At 43.1% G+C, this 26,290-nt stretch overlaps 1 protein-coding gene across 1 annotated transcript in view; it reads right to left on the reverse strand.

Moving 5' to 3' along the window:
- Positions 1-26,290, reverse strand: part of cacna1ba (calcium channel, voltage-dependent, N type, alpha 1B subunit, a) — a 380,512-nt gene that overhangs the window by 198,403 nt on the left and 155,819 nt on the right. The window contains exons 8-10 of the mRNA XM_060907396.1: positions 11,568-11,683; positions 4,259-4,348; positions 1,476-1,559 (exon numbers count right to left, since the gene is read on the reverse strand). Of these exons, the coding sequence (XP_060763379.1) occupies positions 1,476-1,559; positions 4,259-4,348; positions 11,568-11,683 (290 nt within the window). The remainder of the gene's footprint in view (positions 1-1,475; positions 1,560-4,258; positions 4,349-11,567; positions 11,684-26,290) is intronic.

Raw genomic sequence — 26,290 nt, forward strand, 5'->3', positions numbered from 1 at the left:
TCTGTGGTCAGACGAATCAAAATTTGAAGTTCTTTATGGAAATCAGGGACGCCGTGTCATTCGGACTAAAGAGGAGAAGGACGACCCAAGTTGTTATCAGCGCTCAGTTCAGAAGCCTGCATCTCTGATGGTATGGGGTTGCATTAGTGCGTCTGGCATGGGCAGCTTACACATCAGGAAAGACACCATCAATGCTGAAAGGTATATCCAGGTTCTAGAGCAACATATGCTCCCATCCAGACGACGTCTCTTTCAGGGAAGACCTTGCATTTTCCAACATGACAATGCCAAACCACATACTGCATCAGTTACAGCATCATGGCTGCGTAGAAGAAGGGTCCGGGTACTGAACTGGCCAGCCTGCAGTCCAGATCTTTCACCCATAGAAAACATTTGGCGCATCATAAAACGGAAGATACGACAAAAAAGACCTAAGACAGTTGAACAACTAGAATCCTACATTAGACAAGAATGGGTTAACATTCCTATCCCTAAACTTGAGCAACTTGTCTCCTCAGTCCCCAGACGTTTACAGACTGTTGTAAAGAGAAAAGGGGATGTCTCACAGTGGTAAACATGGCCTTGTCCCAACTTTGAGATGTGGTGTTGTCATGAAATTTAAAATCACCTAATTTTTCTCTTTAAATGATACATTTTCTCAGTTTAAACATTTGAAATGTCATCTATGTTCTATTCTGAATAAAATATGGAATTCTGAAACTTCCACATCATTGCATTCCGTTTTTCTTTACAATTTGTACTTTGTCCCAACTTTTTTGGAATCGGGGTTGTAGACACAGACAACCATTCACACTCACATTCACACCTACGGTCAATTTAGAGTCACCAGTTAACCTAACCTGCATGTCTTTGGACTGTGGGGGAAACCGGAGCACCCGGAGGAAACCCACACAGACACGGGGAGAACATGCAAACTCCACACAGAAAGGCCCTCGCCGGCCACGGGGCTCGAACCCGGACCTTCTTGCTGTGAGGCGACAGCGCTAACCACGACACCACCGTGCCGCCTATTCAAATCTCTATTCAGATAAAAATGAATTGATATTTAAGACACAAAGATATGACCAGAGCCACTATAGCAGCCTGAAACCATAAGCTGCACTTTTGCCATACTTCACCATATATAAAGTAAAAAGTCATACAGACAGTAAAAAGTCATAAACTAGATCTTTCATGGGAATTGTCATGTTTGCTAAAAGGTCTCTGCCTTGTAGATGCTACTAGAAATGTGCGCAAGATTGCTTTTTTAAATCTCACACCCACCTGCTCCTATGGAAAGGTTGACCAATCTGCACCTGATCCTGCAGTTATAATTTCACTTTGTACTTAACCAGGGCATGACTTTTTTGGTGGTGGTGTTAAATCTTGGAGGATCCCAGTCCTGGTGAACACCTCTAGATGATGCCACCTTATCGATACAGTATAATGAATTCGAGGCCTGATTCTAGGCTTACCGACTGACGAGATATCCGTGAAATGATCCTCTCCTTCTTCTCCACTGATGATGTCATTTTTGCTCTTCTTGGATCTTTTCAGAACTGAAAACGAGACGCATTTGTGAAAACTAGGAATGCCAGGATGAGAAATATCTTGGAAGACAAACCGTCTGACATCTGTGTAACCACAGGCAGAAAAATACACTGAGTGTGAGAACCCAAATACAAAACATAAGCTACATCAAATCCCACTGAAACCAGACATGAAGAGAAACGCACAGGAAGCAGGTGGTCAGAGTCATTCAGCAAGCGCTGAGTCATCAAACTGAGGGCTCTTCAGCAGGATGGCTGATGAACAAGATAGTTGTAAAAACACAATCGCAGAACCAGCTGTTCTATTTGTGAGTGTATGATATTCAGGAAAGACCAACAGTCAAAGGCACTACGATTGAAACTAGAAGGGCATTCGGTAGAGTAGAGTGCATTCCTCCACCAAGCCACACGTTATCAACATCAAACTCAATCCAAATCTGTTCATTACTTTTTGAGTTACGTTGGGAACAGACAAAAAAAAAAAATCCTGGTGTGGCACTTCACGGAATCCAGGGACACGTGTCGGCCGAAACGAATCTGAGAAAATCGCAAAAGAAGCTAGCCTGGCAAGCCAGACTAAATGTGAATATTTAGTCTGGCCTCGCTCGTAGACATTTCCGACGGGTGTAGGAGGAACAACCCGCTGTCTTTCAAACTGTCTCTGTGCGTATAGGCCAACGCTCTGACCAATCAGCGCAACAGTGACTGTGACGTAGTCAGAGCGACAGAAAGCAGTGGGGGAGACCTTGAAATAAATAATTTTTCAAAATGCGTATTAATTAATAAACAGGTTCTAGATATTAAGAAGTTTGGAGATAATGACCACAAGTTTGGAGTCTGTACCACATACACTCATTTTTTTTTCAAGTGTTTTTCAAGGGTTTGCTTAAACTGTTTTTGAGAGTTTTTATTTAGTGGTGTTTGGTGAAATAATTTCCCTTAAATTTAAAATAACGGGAAAATAAGAAACAATCAAAAAGTAATGTTTCAAAGCTGTTTATTAATTCTTCGTACTGCACAAACTAGCCCCATCCTTTTGGCTACGAGCGGAGCCAGCTGGTAGATCAGACTTTTGCCATAGCCGGTCGGCAAAACAGCGAAAACGTCCTTCTTGAAAAGGAATGAGCGGAGAGCCTCTTCCTGCTCATGTTTCAACGAAAACTCCAAGTCTAATTCTTCTAAAACTGATTCCAAAGCGGAGTCAAACGCGCGCTGTTCACTAGCCGTAGCCATCTTTCCTGTTGTGCTTTCTCCAGCGTCGCACAGCTTTGTCGTCACTCCTGCAAAAGCCCGTCCAAAGAATCCAAACAAAAACCTTGCGTGTGATTGGCGGGCACGATTTGATGCCCGGGGTGTTTTGTTGATATGGTGCGAGGCTAGACCCACTCGTAGGCAAAAATATTTTTGGCCGCTAGGCGGGTGGGTCTAGTTTACTAGGCTAAAAAGAAGCATTTTTTTTTCGAAATTTGTGATTTTCGTTTTTTTTCCATAATGTGCAAGTTGAGATCTTGAAGAATGCAATCAGGATTTCAGATAATAGATTGTTTTGTTGGAAAAGCATACATTTTTTCTTGCAAATGGTCTCGTTTTTGTCAGGACTGTAGCCTGCTGGGGGGTGTGGGTAAATTACCATATGGGCCATTCACGTGACGATTTAAGTCTTTTGGGGTTTTTTTTTCGCCAATCAGCTGTATGATACGAGCTGAGCTCGTGGCTACTTAAGCTGCATACAGGCATGTAATTTCACTATGGAATGAATATGGAGCAAGCTAAATAGATCGCAGAGGAGCTGAAACACCGCGAAGCAAACAGACGCACGGTAGTTACATTGGAGATGACCATTTCTAGCAAAAAAAACGCAACCAAAAGGAAGTGTTCTAGGACTACATATTCCATCGGAGGCATTGATGTGTGCAAGGCGATGTTTCTCTTTCTGATGGGGTAAGTTTATTAATCTAAGGTTGTGTGGTTATTTTTGCATGTAACAGAGAGTGTTGTAGTTTGGTTACATTGTGTTAGTTGTTATCATCGTGCTAGCTTTCTTTCTTACGGTGTGAGTAATTTTTCAACCACAAAACGTTAACGTATACTTTAGGACTTATTTTTGTACTTCATAATTATTTTGGGCATACTTTGCATGGAAGGAAAATTGACGTGGTGATCTTTGTTTACATGAAAGTAGCATCGTGCTAGCTAGTAGGGGGTAGAGCTTTCCTTAACGTCATGCAAATGAGCACCATTATGTGCCCGCCCTGCACCCAGAGTAGCTGAGATGGAAAACTTTGAGGGCAATTTTCTCCCTTTTCTGTTTTAAGAGGTATGCACTTTCAAAAGGCCACACATTCTTCAAATATTGTCAGATCTCCACATGGAAGGCATCATTGGAAAGCTTAGAAACTGTACTTTCTGAATCTGTCAATAACTCAAAATGCCCCCGGGCTGACATGTGTCCCTGGATTTCGTGATCTGACACTGGATTTGCATCAAAATTGAATCAACTGTTCCTTGGCCCATGACTCACCTTTCCTCAAAATTTCATCAAACTCCGTTAACTACTTTTTTTTTTTTTAGTTACGTGGGAACAAAAAAAAACAAGCAAACAAATGAAGGAAATTGGTGGAGGTAATAAAGTATTGTAGCAACAACACATTTGTAACTTGGACATGTACTGTGGTCAGACTGATGATAAAACAGTGGTCAGTTCCAACCTGGGTTGTTGCATTTCCTCTTGTACCAAGCACCATCCAGTGGAGACTTCTCCTCTGCATTCTTGTCCTCCTCAGCAAGCATGACTTCCTCTGAACAGGGAGAACAGAGAACATTAATATTCAGGGAGGAGCATATGGGTTATGACAAGGATGTCATCAAGTGCAATTTTTCCCACTCAGTTGAGCAGACCTGTAACTGTCAGGTGAGATCCTGAACTATTACTGTTATGTCTTCCAGGTCTTGGGCCAAGAGCCTGCACATGGGCTGTCATTTTAATCTGAAAATGGCAAGTGTTTAAGCACCAAGGGAAGGACACATTTATTCTTTAAGAAAGACCAGGCTGATAAATCTCTTGTGAAAAGGTGAAGTGGCTCATTGATTAGCAGCACATTTAAGGTTTTCATTAAAAAAAAAAAATTCCTCAGGGGTTCTTCTCGTATTTATGTGTTCTTTGTTTCTTAAAGGGGCTCATCTCTGATAAGGAAACTCTGTGTTGGTTTTATATACAACCCCGATTCCAAAAAAGTTGGGACAAAGTACAAATTGTAAATAAAAACAGAATGCAATGATGTGGAAGTTTCAAAATTCCATATTTTATTCAGAATAGAACATAGATGACATATCAAATGTTTAAACTGAGAAAATGTATCATTTAAAGAGAAAAATTAGGTGATTTTAAATTTCATGACAACAACACATCTCAAAAAAGTTGGGACAAGGCCATGTTTCCCACTGTGAGACATCCCCTTTTCTCTTTACAACAGTCTGTAAACGTCTGGGGACTGAGGAGACAAGTTGCTCAAGTTTAGGGATAGGAATGTTAACCCATTCTTGTCTAATGTAGGATTCTAGTTGCTCAACTGTCTTAGGTCTTTTTTGTCGTATCTTCCGTTTTATGATGCGCCAAATGTTTTCTATGGGTGAAAGATCTGGACTGCAGGCTGGCCAGTTCAGTACCCGGACCCTTCTTCTACGCAGCCATGATGCTGTAATTGATGCAGTATGTGGTTTGGCATTGTCATGTTGGAAAATGCAAGGTCTTCCCTGAAAGAGACGTCGTCTGGATGGGAGCATATGTTGCTCTAGAACCTGGATATACCTTTCAGCATTGATGTTGTCTTTCCAGATGTGTAAGCTGCCCATGCCAGACGCACTAATGCAACCCCATACCATCAGAGATGCAGGCTTCTGAACTGAGCGCTGATAACAACTTGGGTCGTCCTTCTCCTCTTTGGTCCGAATGACACGGCGTCCCTGATTTCCATAAAGAACTTCAAATTTTGATTCGTCTGACCACAGAACAGTTTTCCACTTTGCCACAGTCCATTTTAAATGAGCCTTGGCCCAGAGAAGACGTCTGCGCTTCTGGATCATGTTTAGATACGGCTTCTTCTTTGAACTATAGCGTTTTAGCTGGCAACGGCGGATGGCACGGTGAATTGTGTTCACAGATGATGTTCTCTGGAAATATTCCTGAGCCCATTTTGTGATTTCCAATACAGAAGCATGCCTGTATGTGATGCAGTGCCGTCTAAGGGCACGAAGATCACGGGCACCCGGTATGGTTTTCCGGCCTTGACCCTTACGCACAGAGATTCTTCCAGATTCTCTGAATCTTTTGATGATATTATGCACTGTAGATGATGATATGTTCAAACTCTTTGCAATTTTACACTGTCGAACTCCTTTCTGATATTGCTTCACTATTTGTCGGTGCAGAATTAGGGGGATTGGTGATCCTCTTCCCATCTTTACTTCTGAGAGCCGCTGCCACTCCAAGATGCTCTTTTTATACCCAGTCATGTTAATGACCTATTGCCAATTGACCTAATGAGTTGCAATTTGGTCCTCCAGCTGTTCCTTTTTTGTACCTTTAACTTTTCCAACCTCTTATTGCCCCTGTCCCAACTTTTTTGAGATGTGTTGCTGTCATGAAATTTCAAATGAGCCAATATTTGGCATGAAATTTCAAAATGTCTCACTTTTGACATTTGATATGTTGTCTATGTTCTATTGTGAATACAATATCAGTTTTTGAGATTTGTAAATTATTGCATTCCGTTTTTATTTACAATTTGTACTTTGTCCCAACTTTTTTGGAATCGGGGTTGTACATCCTAAAACCCTTCCCTTGACGAACAAACTAAAGAACCTTTAAGGGTGCTGGATAAAGTTTCCTTTGTAATTTTCAGGGAAAGTTTTTAAACAGTTACACCAGGGATTCCCAAATTATGACTTGTCTGTGACCCCAAGCGTGGACTGCTATCCATTTTTCATCCTGGAGTTATAATTTATGCTTAAATTCATATTCAATAAATGTTTTTCGTGTTTATTTTCTCAACTTTTACTGTTCTGCTGAGTCAGAGTCAATCTATGTTGTCAAGAAACTAGTGGATAAAGATATACGGAGAAATCTGCTCATTGTCCAGTTTTTGCTGAACTTCTATGTTGATGCATGACGTCACGATAACAAAATAGCGCATACACTCTTAATTTAAATGTGGCTTGCTTGACTTTGAGTCCCAGTAACGTTTCAAAATAGTAGCACCCAAAAAAATGTCTTCCAGCGAGGATACTTGTAATATCAATATGTGAAATAAAGGAGTGAAATATTTTAGTTTCACATTAGAAACTAATCTCTAAGAAAACTTTTTTTTTTTTCCAGAGTTTGTCTCACTAAATCAGACCACAAAATGCTGCTCGGAAGGTCAAGAAAACACGTGGTGAACTATTAGCGCCGCCAAGCGAATGTTGTGCGAAAACTGCCCTCGTATGATCAACGCATTTTCACAACAAATCAGAATGTCATTTTTATGGCAGAAGGAAGACCTACACTTGTCTCAGTCGTGGATGATATTAAAAGTGGTAAATGTATCCCGTAGGGGGGCTATTGAGGTGATTATTCATTGATAGTTACTGGATCAGCCAGCGAAAACGGTGCGAAATATCACGCACTTTTCAACAATGTTTCTACACATTCTGTAAACAGATCATCTGGTACAAAACTCCCGTGGCGCGACACATATTATGCTTGTTTCAAGTTTGGGCTGAAAGAGGTCCAGCTGTAACTGTTTCCATCATGCTTGAGATGCAACCTCATCAAGTTTGAGCTGTGGCTGTCTTCTGGCAGCCAGATACAGATGAATTCATCACCGTTATTTCATGGCCAGATGAAAGTGGGACGGGAACAGGCCACCACTTAATTGCTGCCTGGTTGGATTTGAAGCTTGGGAAAACTCAAGTCTGTCACCAAAAATACAGATTACAAACCCACCTTGACATGAAGCTATCTCCAACAGTACGCTCAATTATATGAGTTTGTATTCCGTTTACTGGACTGTCATTCGCTTCATTCTTGAAAAGCTCTAAGCTTGGCTACCGTGACGAGAAAATACCGTCAAATTACTCCTCCAAGTCAGTTAGATCTCCTCAGAGCAGGACTGGTGGGCTGCTGGACAACGACAAGCTCCATGCTGAGAAGTGGCTAATGAGCTCTTACACCATTACAGGAAAGATTTTTTTTTTCATGAATTGCTTGTATACAGTATGTGGCCTCCGCAACATAATGTGAACAAATCTGCTTCCTTCTCACCAAGGACTTACAGTATTAACACGAATTGCTGTTTAAAGGATAAAGTGATTAAACAGATTAAACGATACTTAGCTTAAACTTAATTAAACTGAAAAAGGATTCACAAAATGACACCATGACTTGAGTGTCTCACAACTTGGAAACCCAGAGTTAATTACACGTCTCTAGGAAAGGAAAATAGACCTCTTAGAAAGATCTGTGTCATGATAATGAATGGGAAACTACTCTCATGTCAGCATTAAATTATTTCTACTCATAGCTCAGTAGGAACTACGTTGCTGCTTCATAAATTTTTGGAACAGGATCTTGCTGCCAGCCGGTGGCAAGATATAAAAAAGTTGCTTGGTCGGACCAGCTGCTGGCTGCCATAAATGTTTGAAATGACTGTTGTGTTCGTTCATTCTCAATCTTCATCTTCAGCCACTTTGTCCTGTTCAGGGTCACGGTGGATCCAGAGCCTATCCTGGAATCACTGGAGACGTCAGTAATGGAACATCAATCCATCAAAAGGCACCATACACACTCACACACACTCATACTCGTTCACATCTAGGGACAATTTAGACGAACCAATCTACCGACTGCACTGCATGGTTTTGGGAGGTAGGAGGAAACTGGAGAACTCCAAGGAAACCCACATGACCACGGTGAGAACATGAAAGAACTCTGTACTGTACTCAAGGACAGGATCAAATCATGGTCCCTGAAGCTGAGAGGTGTCAACACTACCCAATGCACCATCATGCAACCTGTCAGCTTAATTATATTTAATAGTTATTCCACAAATCGAGTCATACAGGAGATTTTTTTTTCTCTCCGTGCTTCGACGAAAGGCGGTCGCATTCTGCTCTCCCTCTCCCTCCTTTTTTTCCCTGCTAGTGCTTCTGTGTCTTGTCTCGTCTGCTGTACTTTTTGAAGAGACTCTTCCTGCATTACTTTCTAAACTAAAAAGCATGGAATTAATAAACTGGTCTCCTAATGAAATTGACACAGTTTTGGGTTCGGGGGAACCCGTTTGTCCTGCCGGAACGTTGCGGCTGGTTACACGATGGACGCGTGGGAGCGGTGGCGGGTCGTGTGCCTGGCGATTCTTTCTGTGGAGGACATTGAAGATATCTACCTATTCGGAACCGTGATTATAGGACTTTTGCTGATTGGATTAGGCATTGCCCTGGTATATCAAGGAAATCAGACAACGGTGACAGCTGTTCAAAGCCCCACAAAGCTGCCTGATATGATTGGAGTGGTGGGCAAAGCGGTTGGCACTTGGACTGTGGACATTCAGAACTTTAACCACAAAATGGTTGTTATCTCGGAGCAGCTTTCAGCTTTGCAAGGAATACGTTTTTCGGAGATCAATTTGAATAGAATGGACGGAATGGACAGATAGGGAGGAGCGGTGAGGACGTGCAAAGACTGCGTCTGGAAAGACCAAACAATTCATATCTTATCGACATTCGGCGCCCTGAGACAGAACCGGCCTTGGTTTAGGCCGTTGCTGAGAAAACATTTCCCCCTGAAGGTCAATGCCAGGAGACACTCTCATTCCTTGCATTCCTCTCTAACTCTCCGCGGTCGCCATTTTTACCCCCAGTGTGACAAGCGGGTGCGTGACCAGCGCCTTCATGGCTGCAGGAGTGGACGGCTGCTTGCTTGCGCTGGATTACCTCCTCCTCTCCCCTCCTTACCCCTTATTCCCCCCCCTCAAGTCCCGTGTTTAAAGTGTACCTGTGTTGTAGTTGTGCTTATGCAAAGGTTTTTTAAATGTTCCCACACTGTACTCCTGACAGGAGCATAGTGGGGGGGGGGGGGGGGGGGTTATTTTTTTTTTCCTTCTCTCTCCTCATGTTGTGTTTCCTTTTTATCTTTATCCCTGTCTTCCTGTCCTGTCTACCCTATGTCAATTGTATGTTGTACATGTACGGACAAGTTGACTGCTAATTTCGCTGGTACATGTGACTAGTGACAATAAAGGGCATCATCATCAGCTGATACCCAACAAGATGCGTAGCACCGAGTTGGCTATAAGCCATGTATGACAAGACTGCATGGAATAACTGTTTTATTCTATCTGCATTCACTGGATTTTGAGAAACAGAGCATTTTTATTTTTTGCAAATTCGATAAACTTTATACTTTATACTTTAAACGTCTGACAAAATCATTTCCGCTTAGGCGGACTTCTTAAAAACTTATCGATGGCTGCACAAATTGACTTTAGTGTTGTTTTTTTTAAATATAAAGTGCCGTCTTGCTGTCGTGCCGAGGTACAGAATAGCTTTAGACATTTATTTCATACTTTCTTGGATATTTCAGTGATGTAATTTTCAAACTTCTTTGAGCTTTTGAACCAGTCTAAAAAAAAAAAACTTCAACAAATTTTAATGCTTAAAGATGATGCATGTAAACAAACCGGCGAAACGACATTGAAAAATGCGATAATAATAATTCTTGAAAAATAAAAAAAAGATACGTTCTTACTATCAAATACTTTCATTCCATATTTTGTTGCTTTTTTTGAGGTTTTGTTTTCGAGTTGAGTTTTTATTTCATCCTCGGTTGGTTCCTCAACACGCGCCGCCATTCTGGTTTTCTCTGCTCACGGTATATGAGCTGATATCCTAGTAGTAGGGTAGCCAATCAGAGCGTGCAATTGCTCATATCTAGTGAATGTGGAGAGAATAATCTAGAATATAACTTCTCTACGGCCCTGTTATGAAGATATTGGCGAGTCTCGATGATGCCCATTATTCCTAGCTCAGGTATTCGGGCAGGTTGGGCGGCCCGCTTTGAACACTCTAATTTTTTTAAAGTAAACGCTCCGGGCATCCATAGCCAGAAGCAAAGGAAACAATATGGCCGTGCTCTCTGGATGGGAGGGAAAGCATTACTCTACCTCTCCTGTCAATCACAGTGACATTAGCCAATCACAGGAATTCATGAGCTCATGTATGGATAGCGCTTTCCTTGGAGTGTGTTACACTGCACTGTGAGGCAGCATGAGCAGCAGTTTGAAACGATGCAGCTGGCTGGCTTCAGGTGTCTCAAAGAAAGCATACACGTATTAGCCTTCACCCTGCCTGGTTGCTAGCAACTTTATCTTTAACCAGTATATCAGGATTGATTCTACATGCTCTGTGGTGAGTAAATTAGCATAAAGAGATAAGAGAATGAAGAAAGGCGAAAAGCTAAAAACTAAAGCAGTGAGACAGCATATTTCCTTCGACCATCTAGAACATGTGCACTTTCAAACCAGGTTTACAAGGAATGGCATTTTTGACTGGTCATGAGTTGTGACGCTTCAATACGGTGGAACCAACTCTGTGCTATTTTTCATGGTTTTGTTATATTTTGGTGGTCTTTACGCCTTTACACGAGCTACATACTGTAAAAGGCTTCATGCGTATATGCTAAATAGCTAAATCATCAAATTTTGCCATCATGGAATGAAGGACGTGAAATGTAGGAGAAGATGAGGACAGTTGGTGCTACACAAAAAGATACGGAGGACAGGAGGAGATGGAGAGACATTATTCGCTGTGGGAACCCCTAACGAGAACAGACGAAAGAAGAGAAAGAAGAAGCAGCGGCTAACTTATTCTCAGCAACCATGTTTTCCACTTGTCGAGCCACATTAACTGTTTGAATGATGAGCTTTGTAGTGTACAGGAGAGCGAGATTTGTCTGCCAAGTGTACCTCATACACACACACACACCTGCTTTGCAGATCCACTCCAGGTAGCCAGTGAGCTCTCGCTCAATCTGCTGCTGTCTGCGCAGCTTTAGGAACTCCTGCCTCTTTTCCACACGCTCCCGCTCCTTAGCAAACTCCCTACAGAGAAAAACACACACACACATGCTTAGAAACACAGAGGCATCAAGGGAAAACTATTAGATGTGTATATACATAGTTCAGTGAGTCACCCTAAGCAAAAAAACAAAGGTAACTGCTGCCAGATAACTTTGGATACTACCAGTGAGGGATAAAAATGGAGAGTGTGTATGTTAAGCATTATCGCCCACCCTTCATGAAAATACAGTTAATGAAAAGCTTGTGATGAATAGCAGCATATTTTAACACAATAAAATCCAACCTAAAGCCCACAGCTGGGTAGTTTTCAGATCTAAGTAAAAAAAAAAAAAAAAAAAACTAATTTTTTATTTAGTTTCATGGCGGGCGGCACGGTGGTGTAGTGGTTAGCGCTGTCGCCTCACGGCAAGAAGGTCCTGGGTTCGAGCCCCGTGGCCGGCGAGGGCCTTTCTGTGCAGAGTTTGCATGTTCTCCCCGTGTCCGCGTGGGTTTCCTCCGGGTGCTCCGGTTTCCCCCACAGTCCAAAGACATGCAGGTTAGGTTAACTGGTGACTCTAAGTTGACCGTAGGTGTGAATGTGAGTGTGAATGGTTGTCTGTGTCTATGTGTCAGCCCTGTGATGACCTGGCGACTTGTCCAGGGTGTACCCCGCCTTTCGCCCGTAGTCAGCTGGGATAGGCTCCAGCTTGCCTGCGACCCTGTAGAAGGATAAAGCGGCTAGAGATAATGAGATGAGATGAGTTTCATGGCGGTGCTTAGCACATGCTAAGACCGTGCTTAGTGGTTAGCACGGGCGCCTCACAGCAAGAAGGTTCTGGGTTCGAGCCCAGCGGCCGGCGAGGGCCTTTCTGTGTGGAGTTTGCATGTTCTCCCCGTGTCCGCGTGGGTTTCCTCCGAGTGCTCCGGTTTCCCCCACAGTCCAAAGACATGCGGTTAGGTTAATATGGGACGGCTTTGGGCTGAGGTGCCCTTCAGCGAGGCACCTAACTCCCAACTGCTCCCCGGGCGCTGTTAGCATGGCTGCCCACTGCTCTGGGTGTGTGTGTGTGTGTTCAGATGGGTTAAAAGCAGAGAGGAATTTCACAAGTGTGTGATGAATAAAGTTGTGCTTTCTTTTTTTTTTTTAAATAAACAAACCATGTTAACTTTTCCCTTTCTATCTCTAGCCCTCTCACTCATCTCTGGTCTGATGACCTGCCTTCAGCTAAATAATTCACACAAAATGTGTGTGATCGGATAAACCACACAACAGAAGCTCTGTTACAGCAGTCACACAGGTTCGTGTTTAAAAAAAAAAACACGCAGAGTTTTTTTCTCCCATATGGCTCTGCTACAGTATTTTTTTCAATTATCTGGTTCAGTTTGCTGAAACTTTACCAGGTCCACATCCAGACCACTCTATTTTTGAAAGTGTAGCAACTTCGTACTTGTATTTACAGCATTATTTAGAGAGAGAGAGAGTGAAAGAGCGGGGGGAAAAAAACATTCTGCCATCTGTTATCACGCCAATTAAAGCATGATGGCATATTGCCGCCGTCAGACAGGTGTGTATATGAACCATGGTGGATCTGCGTCCGATTAAAAAACAAAGGTGAGGAGGAAAAAGCCTGAAGGAGGCGATGCGATGCAGGCAGGAAGGAGAGAACCACCCTGATGGAGTTACTGAGCTGGAGAACATGCTATTTATCTTTCCCTCCACCCACAGAGAGAGAGAGAGAGAGAGAGAGAGAGAGAGAGAGAGAGAGAGCGCTTCCACCAGTTTCCATGAGCTCTAACCACAAGCTTGGAGGGGAAAAAAAAAGAGAAGAGAAAGAAAGATAAGTAGGAGGCAGGGTGAAGGAGAGAGAAAGAGAGCTAAAGAGTGGGAGGAAGAAGAATCACACAGAAAACATGGCACAGGGCAGAAGGACTTCCCCCTGCCTGAGCAGTCTGCCCCCACAGCAGTGTGTGTGTGTGTGTGTGTGTGTGTGTGTGTGTGTGTGTGTGTGTGTGTGTGAGATCTGTGTCTCTGCCATGAAGCAACACTGGCACTCCACTCCACCTCTCTCCTTCCATCCTTCCTGCAATGCAGCAGCAGTGGGAGTGGGACACAAAGAGTCCCTGTATGTATGTGTGGACATGTGTGGGCTGCCAAGAAGGAATCCCTGTCACTGACTTCTCTGCTGAACACACACACACACGCTAACAAGAAGGATTCAATCCCACACTGCCAATCAAAAGTTTTTCAACACATGGATTTTTGTTGCGTTTTACATAACGAATAAAATCATTTGCCAACGATTCCATTTTAGTCAGTAAAGAACAAAGCCTTGTACTTTTTATCCATTTTTGGTTACATGTTCTGGAATATCCACAAGCAAAGGAGTTCCTGTTTTCACTTCTGTCTTTCTCTCACCAGTGTCTCTTTTTTCTTTCTTTTGGAGTTAATATAACAACAAGAGTGCTCTGAGAGCACAATACCCCCCGCTGGCAACTCTGCCATAACTCTGGTAAAATGTAACTGAACTGAACGAAATTGCAATATGCGTATTACCGACATAACAAAGAATCCTATCAAGTTTTGTGAAATTCCTCCAAAAATTGTGAGAGGAGCTGATTTCAGAAGGTGAGCACCTTTCATGAGACGGACGGACGGACATCGCCACGACATAACCCCTTTTCGGGCCTTCCGGCCAGCGGGGGATAAAAATTGTGAGGGAAGTTGATTTCAGAAAGCAAGCAGACCTTGATGAAATTGCGAAAGTACAAGTTTGTTAATAATTAAGGCCATAACTCTGGTAAAATTTGGCCAAATTAAACGAAATTTCAATATGCGTATAACTGTCATATAACAAAGCTTTTTGCCAAGTTTGGTGAAATTCCTCCACAAATTGTAAGAGGAGTTGATTTCAGAAGAATGTACACCCTCATGAAATTGTCAAAGTACAAGTTATTTAATCAAGGGTCAAAACTCTGGGGAAAATTTTGCAAACAAAATTAAATCGCAATCTGCGTATTACCGTCATATAACAAGGCCTTCTGCCAAGCTTCGAGAAATTCGTCCAAAAATTGTGAGAGGAGTTGATTTCAGAAGGCGAACACACCTTCATGAGATTATCAAAGTACAAGGTTGTTAATCAAGCGCCACAACTCTGGTAAAATGTGACCGCATTGAACAAAATAACAATATGTATATTACCGACATATAGCAAAGCCTTTGACCAAGTTTCGTGAAATTCCTCCAAAAATTGTGAGAGGAGTTGATGTCAGAAGGAAAACACACTTTCATGAAATTGTCAAAGTATAATTTTGTTAATCGAGGGCTGTAACTCTGGTAAAATGTGACCCAATTTAACGAAATTACAATATACGCATTACCGACATATAACAAAGGATCCTGTGAAGTTTCAAGAAATTCCTCCAAAAATTGTGAGAGGAGTTGATTTCAGAAGAATGTACACCCTCATGAAATTGTCAAAGTACAAGTTATTTAATCAAGGGTCAAAACTCTGGGGAAAATTTTGCAAACAAAATTAAATCGCAATCTGCGTATTACCGTCATATAACAAGGCCTTCTGCCAAGCTTCGAGAAATTCGTCCAAAAATTGTGAGAGGAGTTGATTTCAGAAGGCGAACACACCTTCATGAGATTATCAAAGTACAAGGTTGTTAATCAAGCGCCACAACTCTGGTAAAATGTGACCGCATTGAACAAAATAACAATATGTATATTACCGACATATAGCAAAGCCTTTGACCAAGTTTCGTGAAATTCCTCCAAAAATTGTGAGAGGAGTTGATGTCAGAAGGAAAACACACTTTCATGAAATTGTCAAAGTATAATTTTGTTAATCGAGGGCTGTAACTCTGGTAAAATGTGACCCAATTTAACGAAATTACAATATACGCATTACCGACATATAACAAAGGATCCTGTGAAGTTTCAAGAAATTCCTCCAAAAATTGTGAGAGGAGTTGATTTCAGAAGAATGTACACCCTCATGAAATTGTCAAAGTACAAGTTATTTAATCAAGGGTCAAAACTCTGGGAAAATTTTGCAAACAAAATTAAATCGCAATCTGCGTATTACCGTCATATAACAAGGCCTTCTGCCAAGCTTCGAGAAATTCGTCCAAAAATTGTGAGAGGAGTTGATTTCAGAAGGCGAACACACCTTCATGAGATTATCAAAGTACAAGGTTGTTAATCAAGCGCCACAACTCTGGTAAAATGTGACCGCATTGAACAAAATAACAATATGTATATTACCGACATATAGCAAAGCCTTTGACCAAGTTTCGTGAAATTCCTCCAAAAATTGTGAGAGGAGTTGATGTCAGAAGGAAAACACACTTTCATGAAATTGTCAAAGTATAATTTTGTTAATCGAGGGCTGTAACTCTGGTAAAATGTGACCCAATTTAACGAAATTACAATATACGCATTACCGACATATAACAAAGGATCCTGTGAAGTTTCAAGAAATTCCTCCAAAAATTGTGAGAGGAGTTGATTTCAGAAGAATGTACACCCTCATGAAATTGTCAAAGTACAAGTTATTTAATCAAGGGTCAAAACTCTGGGAAAATTTTGCAAACAAAATTAAATCGCAATCTGCGTATTACCGTCATATAACAAGGCCTTTTGCCAAGCTTCGAGAAATTTGTCCAAAAATTGTGAGAGGAGTTGATTTCAGAAGGCAAGCACACCTTCATGAAATTGTCAAAGTACAAGGTTGTTAATCAAGTGCCACAACTCTGGTAAAATGCAACCGCATTGAACAAAATAACAATATGTATATTACCGACATACAGTATAGCAAAGCCTTTGACCAAGTTTCGTGAAATTCCTCCAAAAATTGTGAGAGGAGTTGATGTCAGAAGGAAAACACACTTTCATGAAATTGTCAAAGTATAATTTTGTTAATCGAGGGCTGCAACTCTGGTAAAATGTGACCCAATTTAACGAAATTACAATATGCGCATTACCGACATATAACAAAGAATCCTGCCAAGTTTCAAGAAATTCCTCCAAAAATTGTGAGAAGAGTTGATTTCAGAAGGTGAGCACCTTTCCCAGGACGGACGGACGGACGGATGGACGGACATCACCACGACATAATCTCCCTTCGGGCCTTTCAGCCAGTGGGGGATAAAAAAAAACAAAACAAAATTTAAACAAAAAATAGCGCTGTCACGTTATTAAGAAATCAGAAAACTCAAAGCCCTCCGTCCCAACTTTGACTTTCCTGTGGTGGAAAACACATCATCACAGCTTTATCCCGACTGTTCCTGGAGACTCCTTCCACAAAGAAAATGTTACTATATGAACAAGTATACACTTTTTTTTTTACTGTTTATGTGGAGCGTCCATGATACAAATTGTCACTACAAAAACAATAACGTATTAACACAAGCACATCAATATAGTAAATTAATCAGAACCTTCTGACCAATCAGAATTAAGAATTCATCAGCACTGTGGTTTAAAAGACTTTTAATGGATGACTCTTTGAAACCGTGGTACAGTATAAACACGTCCCCAGTGTCCATGGTATAAAGTAGGGGAGAGCGGGGAAACTTGGGACAAGTTTTCAACTTTTGTAGATTGTGTGAAATTTTTTGCAGGTACTGTCACATTCCATTAGAGAGGATTTACTAAACCCTCTTACCACAGCATTAGTTTCTCAGCTTGTCACAGACACCGACCTTCAGATTTCACTTTTTCTGTCACTATTTTTAGCAGGGAGACATGGGACATTATGTTGGGAGACTTGGAACAAAAATAAAATACCTAGCTTAATCCTACATGTTGAATTTTTATGTATTATCAAAACTTATCAAATACATATGAACTGTATGAACACACAATGCTGGTACAGTGATAGAAAAATGTCAGTTTACCCAAAACCTGACTCGACAAAACATTTCCATTCTCAAGGAGGAATGAAATAAGCTTCATCCTCATGCAGGGACACGCCCACATTTTTAACAAACAAAATTTAAACAATTTTATATTAGTAATCCACAAGAAAAAAAAAAAAAAAACATGTAACATGATGAACTGTGGCAGGACGGTGGTGTAGTGGTTAGCACTGTCGCCTCACAGCAAGAAGGTCCGGGTTCAAGCCCCGGGGCCAGTGAGGGCCTTTCTGTGCGGAGTTTGCATGTTCTCCCCGTGTCCGCGTGGGTTTCCTCCGGGTGCTCCGGTTTCCCCCACAGTCCAAAGACATGCAGGTTAGGTTAACTGGTGACTCTAAATTGAGCGTAGGTGTGAATGTGAGTGTGAATGGTTGTCTGTGTCTATGTGTCAGCCCTGTGATGACCTGGCGACTTGTCCAGGGTGTACCCTGCCTTTCGCCCGTAGTCAGCTGGGATAGGCTCCAGCTTGCCTGCGACCCTGTAGAACAGGATAAAGCGGCTAGAGATAATGAGATGAGATGAGACTATATCTGGTCACTCTAGTCTACGTACTTTAATTCCTAACAATTCCCCAATTCACCAGCGTACATTACATCATAGAATGGAGGTTGAGGCGAAGTAAAATATACAAGTTTTGGTTGATAAAATATTGAACTGCACAAACCTTACTGCAGTGTCCAGCTTCATGGTTCTAAAAGAAGTAGGTTACTCTAAGGGGAGTAATCTAAAGGCCAATTTATGCTGACAACCCAGTCGTCGCAGATGGCGTCACAGACAGCATCTGCGTAGCCCCCCCACCTTCACAGACGCTCTGCGCGCACCTCCCAAAAATTGTGACCACCGCAGAAGCCTCACAGACAGCGTCACAGACAAGAGGGCTCTGATTGGTCCACTCTTCATCCGCTGTACACGCACTTCCGCTTCCCTACTTTCCCGGTTTGGTTTGTTTTCACGACCGGCATTTTTAAAAACACGAGCGAAGATGGAGCAGCACAAAGAGCGGTTGATCGAGGAAGTGAGGAAGTACGTACATCTATACGACTCCAGTTCTAGTCATTATAACTAACCGGAGGATAAACACTCCACTAACCACACCCACCAACTACTCCTAGCGATTTCGCGACTTCGCGCCCCCTTGCGTTGTGGCAGTGAATAACATCGCGCACGCCTATTACTCCCCGCTCAACGATAAATTACAACTGTCTGCGAAAAGTTATCTGCGAAAGCCTTGTCGCAAGAGCATGCAGACGCCTTAACTTCTGATGTCATCTCAAACCTGATTGGTTGAAATTAATTTCTGGGAATACAAACCATCCCAGGTCTCCCCGCTCTCCCTACAGCTATGTTTCAAAAATATTTGTGGCAGCGAGGGTGTGGTCGAGTGGCATCTGTGAACAGCGAGGAGTCAGATTGAACCAGCAGGTAAGATGTCATGAGTTACACCTGTGTCTAATTACTGTCTGTCTATTAACATGCGTCTCTGTGTCTTTCAGATAGCCAGTAACTAGAGAGAGAGAGCTGTGTTCCCCGACGCGTGTGGTGTCTGTGTGTAGTACTCACTGAAAAGTGCAGAAATAAAAGCACACTCGAACCGTCACACCTGTCTCCGTGTTCCTCCTTGTCCCATTCGAAGAGAGGCTTTACAATATTATACTGTTCTTTGGTCAAAAATTAACAGCTGTATAATGACTTTACTGTATTGGCTTCTGTGTAGGTTTTAATTCCTGCAGCAATAAAACGACTTAACATCATGAGCACATGCACACAGTGTATTTTTAAAAAAAATTAATACTTGACTCCAAATTGATGTCTGGAAATGTGCCTGAGAATTTAGCTTCCGCTCTGCTAATTAGGCTCATTTAACTTGCTCTGTCTCCTGATACTAACACACATGCACATGGCCAGATATAATATCAAATATTATTCAATCCACATTCACTGGATATGAGCAATCGTGCGCTCTGATTGGCTACTCTACTACTAGGATATCAGCTCATATACCATGAATAGAGAAAAGCAAAATGGCAGCACGCATCAAGTCAGATTTATCACTTGAGTATTTAAAAGAAACAGAAATAGCTAAAAGAATATACCCCCCCCCCAATATCTCCTGATCCACACTCCAGCCCAGTCGGTGGCGGTAATGCACCTTTAAGTTGGTTTGCCAACCGCCAAAAAACCTTAAAGAAGAAAAAAAATAATGGCGGAGCGTGTTTTTGAACAAATCAAGGACAAAATTAAAACTATTCGAAAACAAAACCCCAGAAAATACAAAAAAAAAAAGCAACAAAATATGGAATAAAAGTATTTGATGGTGAGAATGTCTCATCTCATCTCATTATCTCTAGCCGCTTTATCCTGTTCTACAGGGTCGCAGGCGAGCTGGAGCCTATCCCAGCTGACTACGGGCGAAAGGCAGGGTACACCCTGGACAAGTCGCCAGGTCATCACAGGGCTGACGCATATGCCCCTTTTCCACCAAATCAGTTCCAGGGCTGGTTCGGGGCCAGTGCTTAGTTTGGAACCGGGTTTTCTGTTTCCACTGACAAAGAACTGGCTCTGGGGCCAGAAAAACCGGTTCCAGGCTAGCACCAACTCTCTGCTGGGCCAGAGGAAAGAACCGCTTACGTCAGCGGGGGGGCGGAGTTGTTAAGACCAACAACAATAACAAGACCGCGAAAGATCGCCATTTTTAAGCGACGAGAAGCAGCAGCTGTACAAACGCGAAGTCAGCCATTATTATTATTGTTGTTGTTGCCACTGCTGCTTCTTCCGTGTTGTTTTTGCTTTGATATTCGCGCCAAGGTTTATGTAAACGTAGCGCCGTAACTGACGTATACAGCGACGTAATGACGTGGCTCCGCTTAGCACCGCGAGCTATGGAAAAGCAAACTGGTTCTCAGCTGGCTCGCAAATTGAACGAGTTGTGAACCAGCACCAGCACTGGCCCCGAACCAGCCCTGGAACTGATTTGGTGGAAAAGGGGTAATAGAGACAAACAACCATTCACACTCACATTCACACCTACGGTCAATTTAGAGTCACCAGTTAACCTAACCTGCATGTCTTTGGACTGTGGGGGAAACCGGAGCACCCGGAGGAAACCCATGCGGACACGAGGAGAACATGCAAACTCCACACAGAAAGGCCCTCGCCGGCCACGGGGCTTGAACCCGGACCTTCTTGCTGTGAGGTGACAGCGCTAACCACTACACCACCGTGCCGCCCATGGTGAAAATGTATCTTTTCTTTTTTTTCAAGAATTATTATTAGAGGATTTTTCACAAATTGCTCCTGTCATTTCACTGGTTTGTTTACATTCTAAGCGGAAATGATTTTGTTGGACGTTTTGTAGAAGAAGAAGCCTTTATTTGTCACATGCACACTTCAAGCACAGTGAGATTCATGCTCTGCATTTAACCCATGTGAAGCAGTGAACACACACCCAGAGCAGTGGGCAGCCACACTACAGCACCCGGGGAGCAGTTAGGGGTCAGGTACCTCGCTCAAGGGCACTTCAGCCCAAGGCTGTTAACCTAACCTGCATGTCTTTGGACTGTGGGGGAAACCGGAGCACCCGGAGGAAACCCATGCTGACAGGGGGAGAACATGCAAACTCCACACAAAAAGGCCCCCGCCGGCCACGGGGCTCAAACCCAGAACCTTCTTGCTGTGAGGCGACGGTGCTAACCACTACACCACCGTGCCACCCTATATTATATCGTATAAAGTTTTTATCTATCAAATTTGCAAAAACGTTAAAAATAAAAATGCTCCATTTCTCAAAATCCAGTGAATGTAGATAGAATAAAACAGTTATTCCATGAAATTGAGCTGTACATGGTTTATAGCCAACTCGGTGCTATGCGTCTCGTCGGCTATCAGCTCATGTACGACTCGATTTTGTGAAATAACTGTTAAATATATTTTTAAAAAAGCTGCACAAGGGCAAATCAACATCATATATCATATAAGAGATGGCGTGAGGAAGAGGACGGCTGAATAAACACACCTGCACTTCATACAGCATCGCAAAGCTGATATTGAAGATGATTGTGTGCGAGCCCTTTTCCCTCATCCTCCTCAAATCTCTTTTCACTCTGCATGTGGCCGTAAACTTCACTGAACACATCACAAAGAACAGTGAACTCCTGGAGCATTGTATCTGCACAGCTGCCATCACATGCAAGCATGTGCACACACACAAGGATAAATGGATGCACACCCCAATCACCATGGCAACCAGGAGAGCATGCACGTCTGAGTGTGTAACAGAAGATCGAAGTCAGAGGGAATAAAGTACGAGACCAAATACAAGATTGTGTGTTATGTCTGTAATATCAACCAAGACAAACATCTCAAAATAACAAAGAACCCAAGAACACTAAACAGACTAAAGTTAGTGTTACACTATTTAAAGGTCCCATGGCATGAAATTTTCACTTTCTGAGGTTTTTTAACGTTAAAATGAGTTCCTCTGACCTTCTTAAGTCACCCCAGTGGCTAGAAATTTCATAATGTGCAAACCAAACTATGCCCAACATTTGAGAATGGCGCGTCAAAACGGCGCGTTGATAAGCTCTTCCCTTTACTACGTCAGCAAGGGAGATGATCCCCACGCCCCCCCTCTGGATTCCCACCCACTGTATGAATTGCCCCGCCCAGTTGTAGTGAGGAGACCATAGAGGACACAACAACATGGCATCACCTAAGCGAGTGAAACATGGAAATTGCGCTGTACATGGATGTGACAACACAGAAAGGAGTCTGTTTTTACTGCCGAGGGGAGAGCCCCTGAAGACGCAGTGGCTTAATTTTATTTACTTCAATAATACGCCATCGAGTCTACCTAAGACGGTGTATGTTTGTCGGAAGCATTTTCCTGAGGAATGTTTCCACAACTTGGGACAGTACAGGGCAGGTTTTGCACATCAACTGTCACTGAAGCCTGGGTCCGTACCAAGCATCCCTGCCGCATCAGCAACAAACACCGAACAAGTAAGTGTATAACTGTTAAGTCGTTTTGCCGCGTTTTAAAATCGGTGCCACGTTAGCCTTGCAATGGCTACATTAGCTGTGCAGCTAACCGCTTCCTGCAGTTAGCCAGGTACTCTGCGCTACAAAACCAAAAAGCATGCAGCATGCTCTGTTATAATAGCCAATCAAAATAGTTTTTACAAAGACACCCACATTCTTTTTTTTTTTAAGTCACTCCAGAGGTGTGACCAGAATGGCATGTGTGGGTGGGCAGTTAGCTCATCTGGGGGGGCAGAAAACAATACCTGAAAAATCGGTGGAAAACCACTACTACAATTACTAGGCCTAATAGTCCAATAATAATAATAATAATAATAATAATAATAATTCATTCATCTCATTATCTCTAGCCGCTTTATCCTGTTCTACAGGGTCGCTGGCAAGCTGGAGCCTATCCCAGCTGACTACGGGCGAAAGGCGGGGTACACCCTGGACAAGTCGCCAGGTCATCACAGGGCTGACACATAGACACAGACAACCATTCACACTCACATTCACACCTACGGTCAATTTAGAGTCACCAGTTAACCTAACCTGCATGTCTTTGGATTGTGGGGGAAACCGGAGCACCCGGAGGAAACCCACGCGGACACGGGAAGAACATGCAAACTCCACACAGAAAGGCCCTCGCTGGCCCCGGGGCTCGAACCCAGGACCTTCTTGCTGTGAGGCGACAGCGCTAACCACTACACCACCGTGCCGCCATAATAATAATTCAATTCGGTAATCAAAATATGGTCACACTAGCATAAATCATGACCGTCAATTTTGTTAACAGTGTGGAATTTTTTTATGAAGTTTTTTTTTTGTTTTGGTTTTTTTTGTTTGGTTTTTTTTTGTAAAGAAAAAAAAACTAAACTAACTTTTTTTGAAAAGCCTGGCTATGCTGAATGGAAATTTAAATGTTGACATTGAAAATGTTGGGATGCACCATCTACTGGTCTTCACGAATAGCTGACCTTTGACCTGGACCATTATCTACAGTACAAGTCTGCGGTTACACTTAGCAAATTCTGAAACAAATTCATTCATGTCTAGATTTTCTGTGATTTCCTTCTCATGTGCCAGAATGACTACATTTTTCTTCCTTGAATGCAGCATTGTTCTGCGTAGTGGAGTGAGGATGCGGTTCAAGGTGGAGAAAGAGCTTTCGCATGCAGCTGAAGACACGCCAATGACAAGTGCTGTGACATATATTGAATGCAATATGGGGAAGGCCTCTTTGTACTGCTGAATGCATTTGCATGCTTCAGAGAGGTTAGCATCAGTTGACAATTTATTGAGCAACATTGCTTTTGCCACAGAAATTTCATTTTGCAAGCTTATGCTGTTAAGCTCTGTGCCTGCAAGCACCTGAAGTGGTTTCAGGAGAGAGGGCTCAAGAAAGGACTTTGATTTTGGCAGGAGAAATGATGTGGACCTCATCAGTTCAACATTTCTCTGAGAGAATCTTGTCTCCATCTCTACAATAGCTCTGTCAAGAATGTTTAACATGGCCCTTTTAAAAGTTTGATTAGGAGCTATTTGGTCATCAGAATGCCCAAGTGTTGACAAGACAACGCTATCACCAAGCTGTGAATTAACTTTGCGTTTTCTTTTAGGTGGGGGCGAATTGGTAGGCCTACTTCCACCCTGAGAGAAATGCTCCTGCCAGAATGAGTCACTCCTCATCTCCTTCAGAGTAGCCAGTGAAGCTGTCACCACCTCCCCAGCAGTGCACATACCCACTGCTTGGGCCTGCAGAATGGCATTAGCTGGTTTCAGTGCACCAAGGACCTGAAGGAGGAACTTTCCTGTGTTAAAGAAACACTGTCGTTTTAATTGGGTCGAAAGACCCAATGCCTCTGTGCTGATGTCAAAAGGAGCAGTGTTATCCTCTGCTACATCTGAGAGAAGCCCTCTGATTGTGTCCTCATTGGTGACAATGGACTTCGTGACCTCATAATGACTGGTCCACCGTATTTCCAGTAGTCGTTTCAGTGTAGGTGTGTTGTATGTGTGTGCAACATATGCCGCTTTTCCACTACAAACGCGGCTGAGCCGTGCCGTGCTGAGTCGGGCTGAGCGGGGCTGTTGGAGTTGCATTTCGACTACAACCGCGCTGAACCGTGCTGGCTGGAAGTGGGTGGACACATTGGGTGGAGTTAGCGAAAGTGGGTGGACGTCAGGTGATGCTGTTAAGCAGCGCAAACAGTGACATCAGTGAGCTTTTAAGCGGTAGTCTCACGACCCGAATAGTAAACAATAAACATGGAGGACATGGAGTCGTTAGTGTTGCTGGTCTTGGTGCTGTGGCTTGTTGTCACCGACAACGCGGACAGATACTGGCAAGAGCGTATAGACGAGGCGAGGCACATAAGGCTTCAGAAATTCTCGTAATTCGTAATTCTTCTTCTTCCGGGTTTGCGGTGTTTACAGATCCCAGCGCGCTCGCGGGGCGTGTGTGGGCATGTGAGGACACTCCTCCTCACCAATCAGTGCACAGGGGAGTGTCTGCTCACGCCCCCAACCTCACTCGGCTCGCTTTGGCTCGCTTCAGCTCCACTCCAAAACGGTGCGAGTTTTAGGGGCTAAGCAGGGCTGAAGCGAGCTGAGTCGTGCTGGTTTTTGGTAGTCAAAACGCGAGCCGTGTCGGGCTGAAGTGAGCTGAAGCGAGCTGAAGTGAGCTAAAAAAGGGTAGTGGAAAAGGGCCAATAATGTCTGTGACAAAATGTGTTTAAAGAATTTGACCAGTCAAAGAACTTCTTTGCCAGGGGTTCTGCTTCCATTGCGTGAACCACTGCCAAATGGAGCTGGTGGTTGTAGCAGTGCACGTATGGAATGTACTTCCCCACTTTGTTTTGCAACAAAGCTTGGACACCACCCCTTCCCCCAGACATGACAGATGCACCATCATAGCACTGACACACTAAATTGTCTGGTCTGTAACCCAGGTCAGTCAAATGTGAAAGAATGTGGTCGGAAATGTACTCAGCATCAAGCTGATGTAGTTCAATTAATCCAATTAGGTGTTCCTTGGGGACAGAGTTTTGGACAAATCTAATTACTACAGACAAATTCTCTATGTTACAGCGATCTCTGGTACCATCACTTTTAATGCAAAGTCCAGGAGAGTCTGCTTTCTCGTATCTGGCTTGGATATTGTTGAGCACCATTTTGGTGAGGGTTTCAGTTATTTCATTTTGTATTACGTTTGACGTGTATTTTGCATTGTCTGGGATATGTTTTACAATTTCTGCCAATTTCTCATCTTTTTTGACTGTATATTCAAAAAACTTCAGGAAAAGTCCCTCCTCCCCACCCTCGTGATTGTGACCACGCAGAGCCAGTTCATTGACGGCCAGGAACTGAACGGCCTCCCCAATGCTCTTCACATAGTATCTGTTTTTTTCTGTCTGCGTTTGACCCAGCAGGTGAGCTATGCTTTCACCCGTCTCTGCCCGACGCTGGTGTTCCTGCCACGCAGACATTGATCTGACGTGCGGGAGACTCGATGCATGTTTTTGGAAGCCGGCGTCTTTTTCAAGGGCTTTTTTCCAATTTGTGAAGCCACGTTTGGTATATATATCCTCGCGGTCCGAATGTGAAATGTTAAATTTGCGGCAGGCAAAGCAAAAGCTGGCATCGCGGATAACGGAATACTCGAGCCACGGTCGAGAATGATACCAGCTTGCACTAAAGCACCGAAGG

The sequence above is a fragment of the Neoarius graeffei genome, chromosome 24, assembly GCF_027579695.1.
Source record: "Neoarius graeffei isolate fNeoGra1 chromosome 24, fNeoGra1.pri, whole genome shotgun sequence".
NCBI lineage: Eukaryota > Metazoa > Chordata > Actinopteri > Siluriformes > Ariidae > Neoarius > Neoarius graeffei.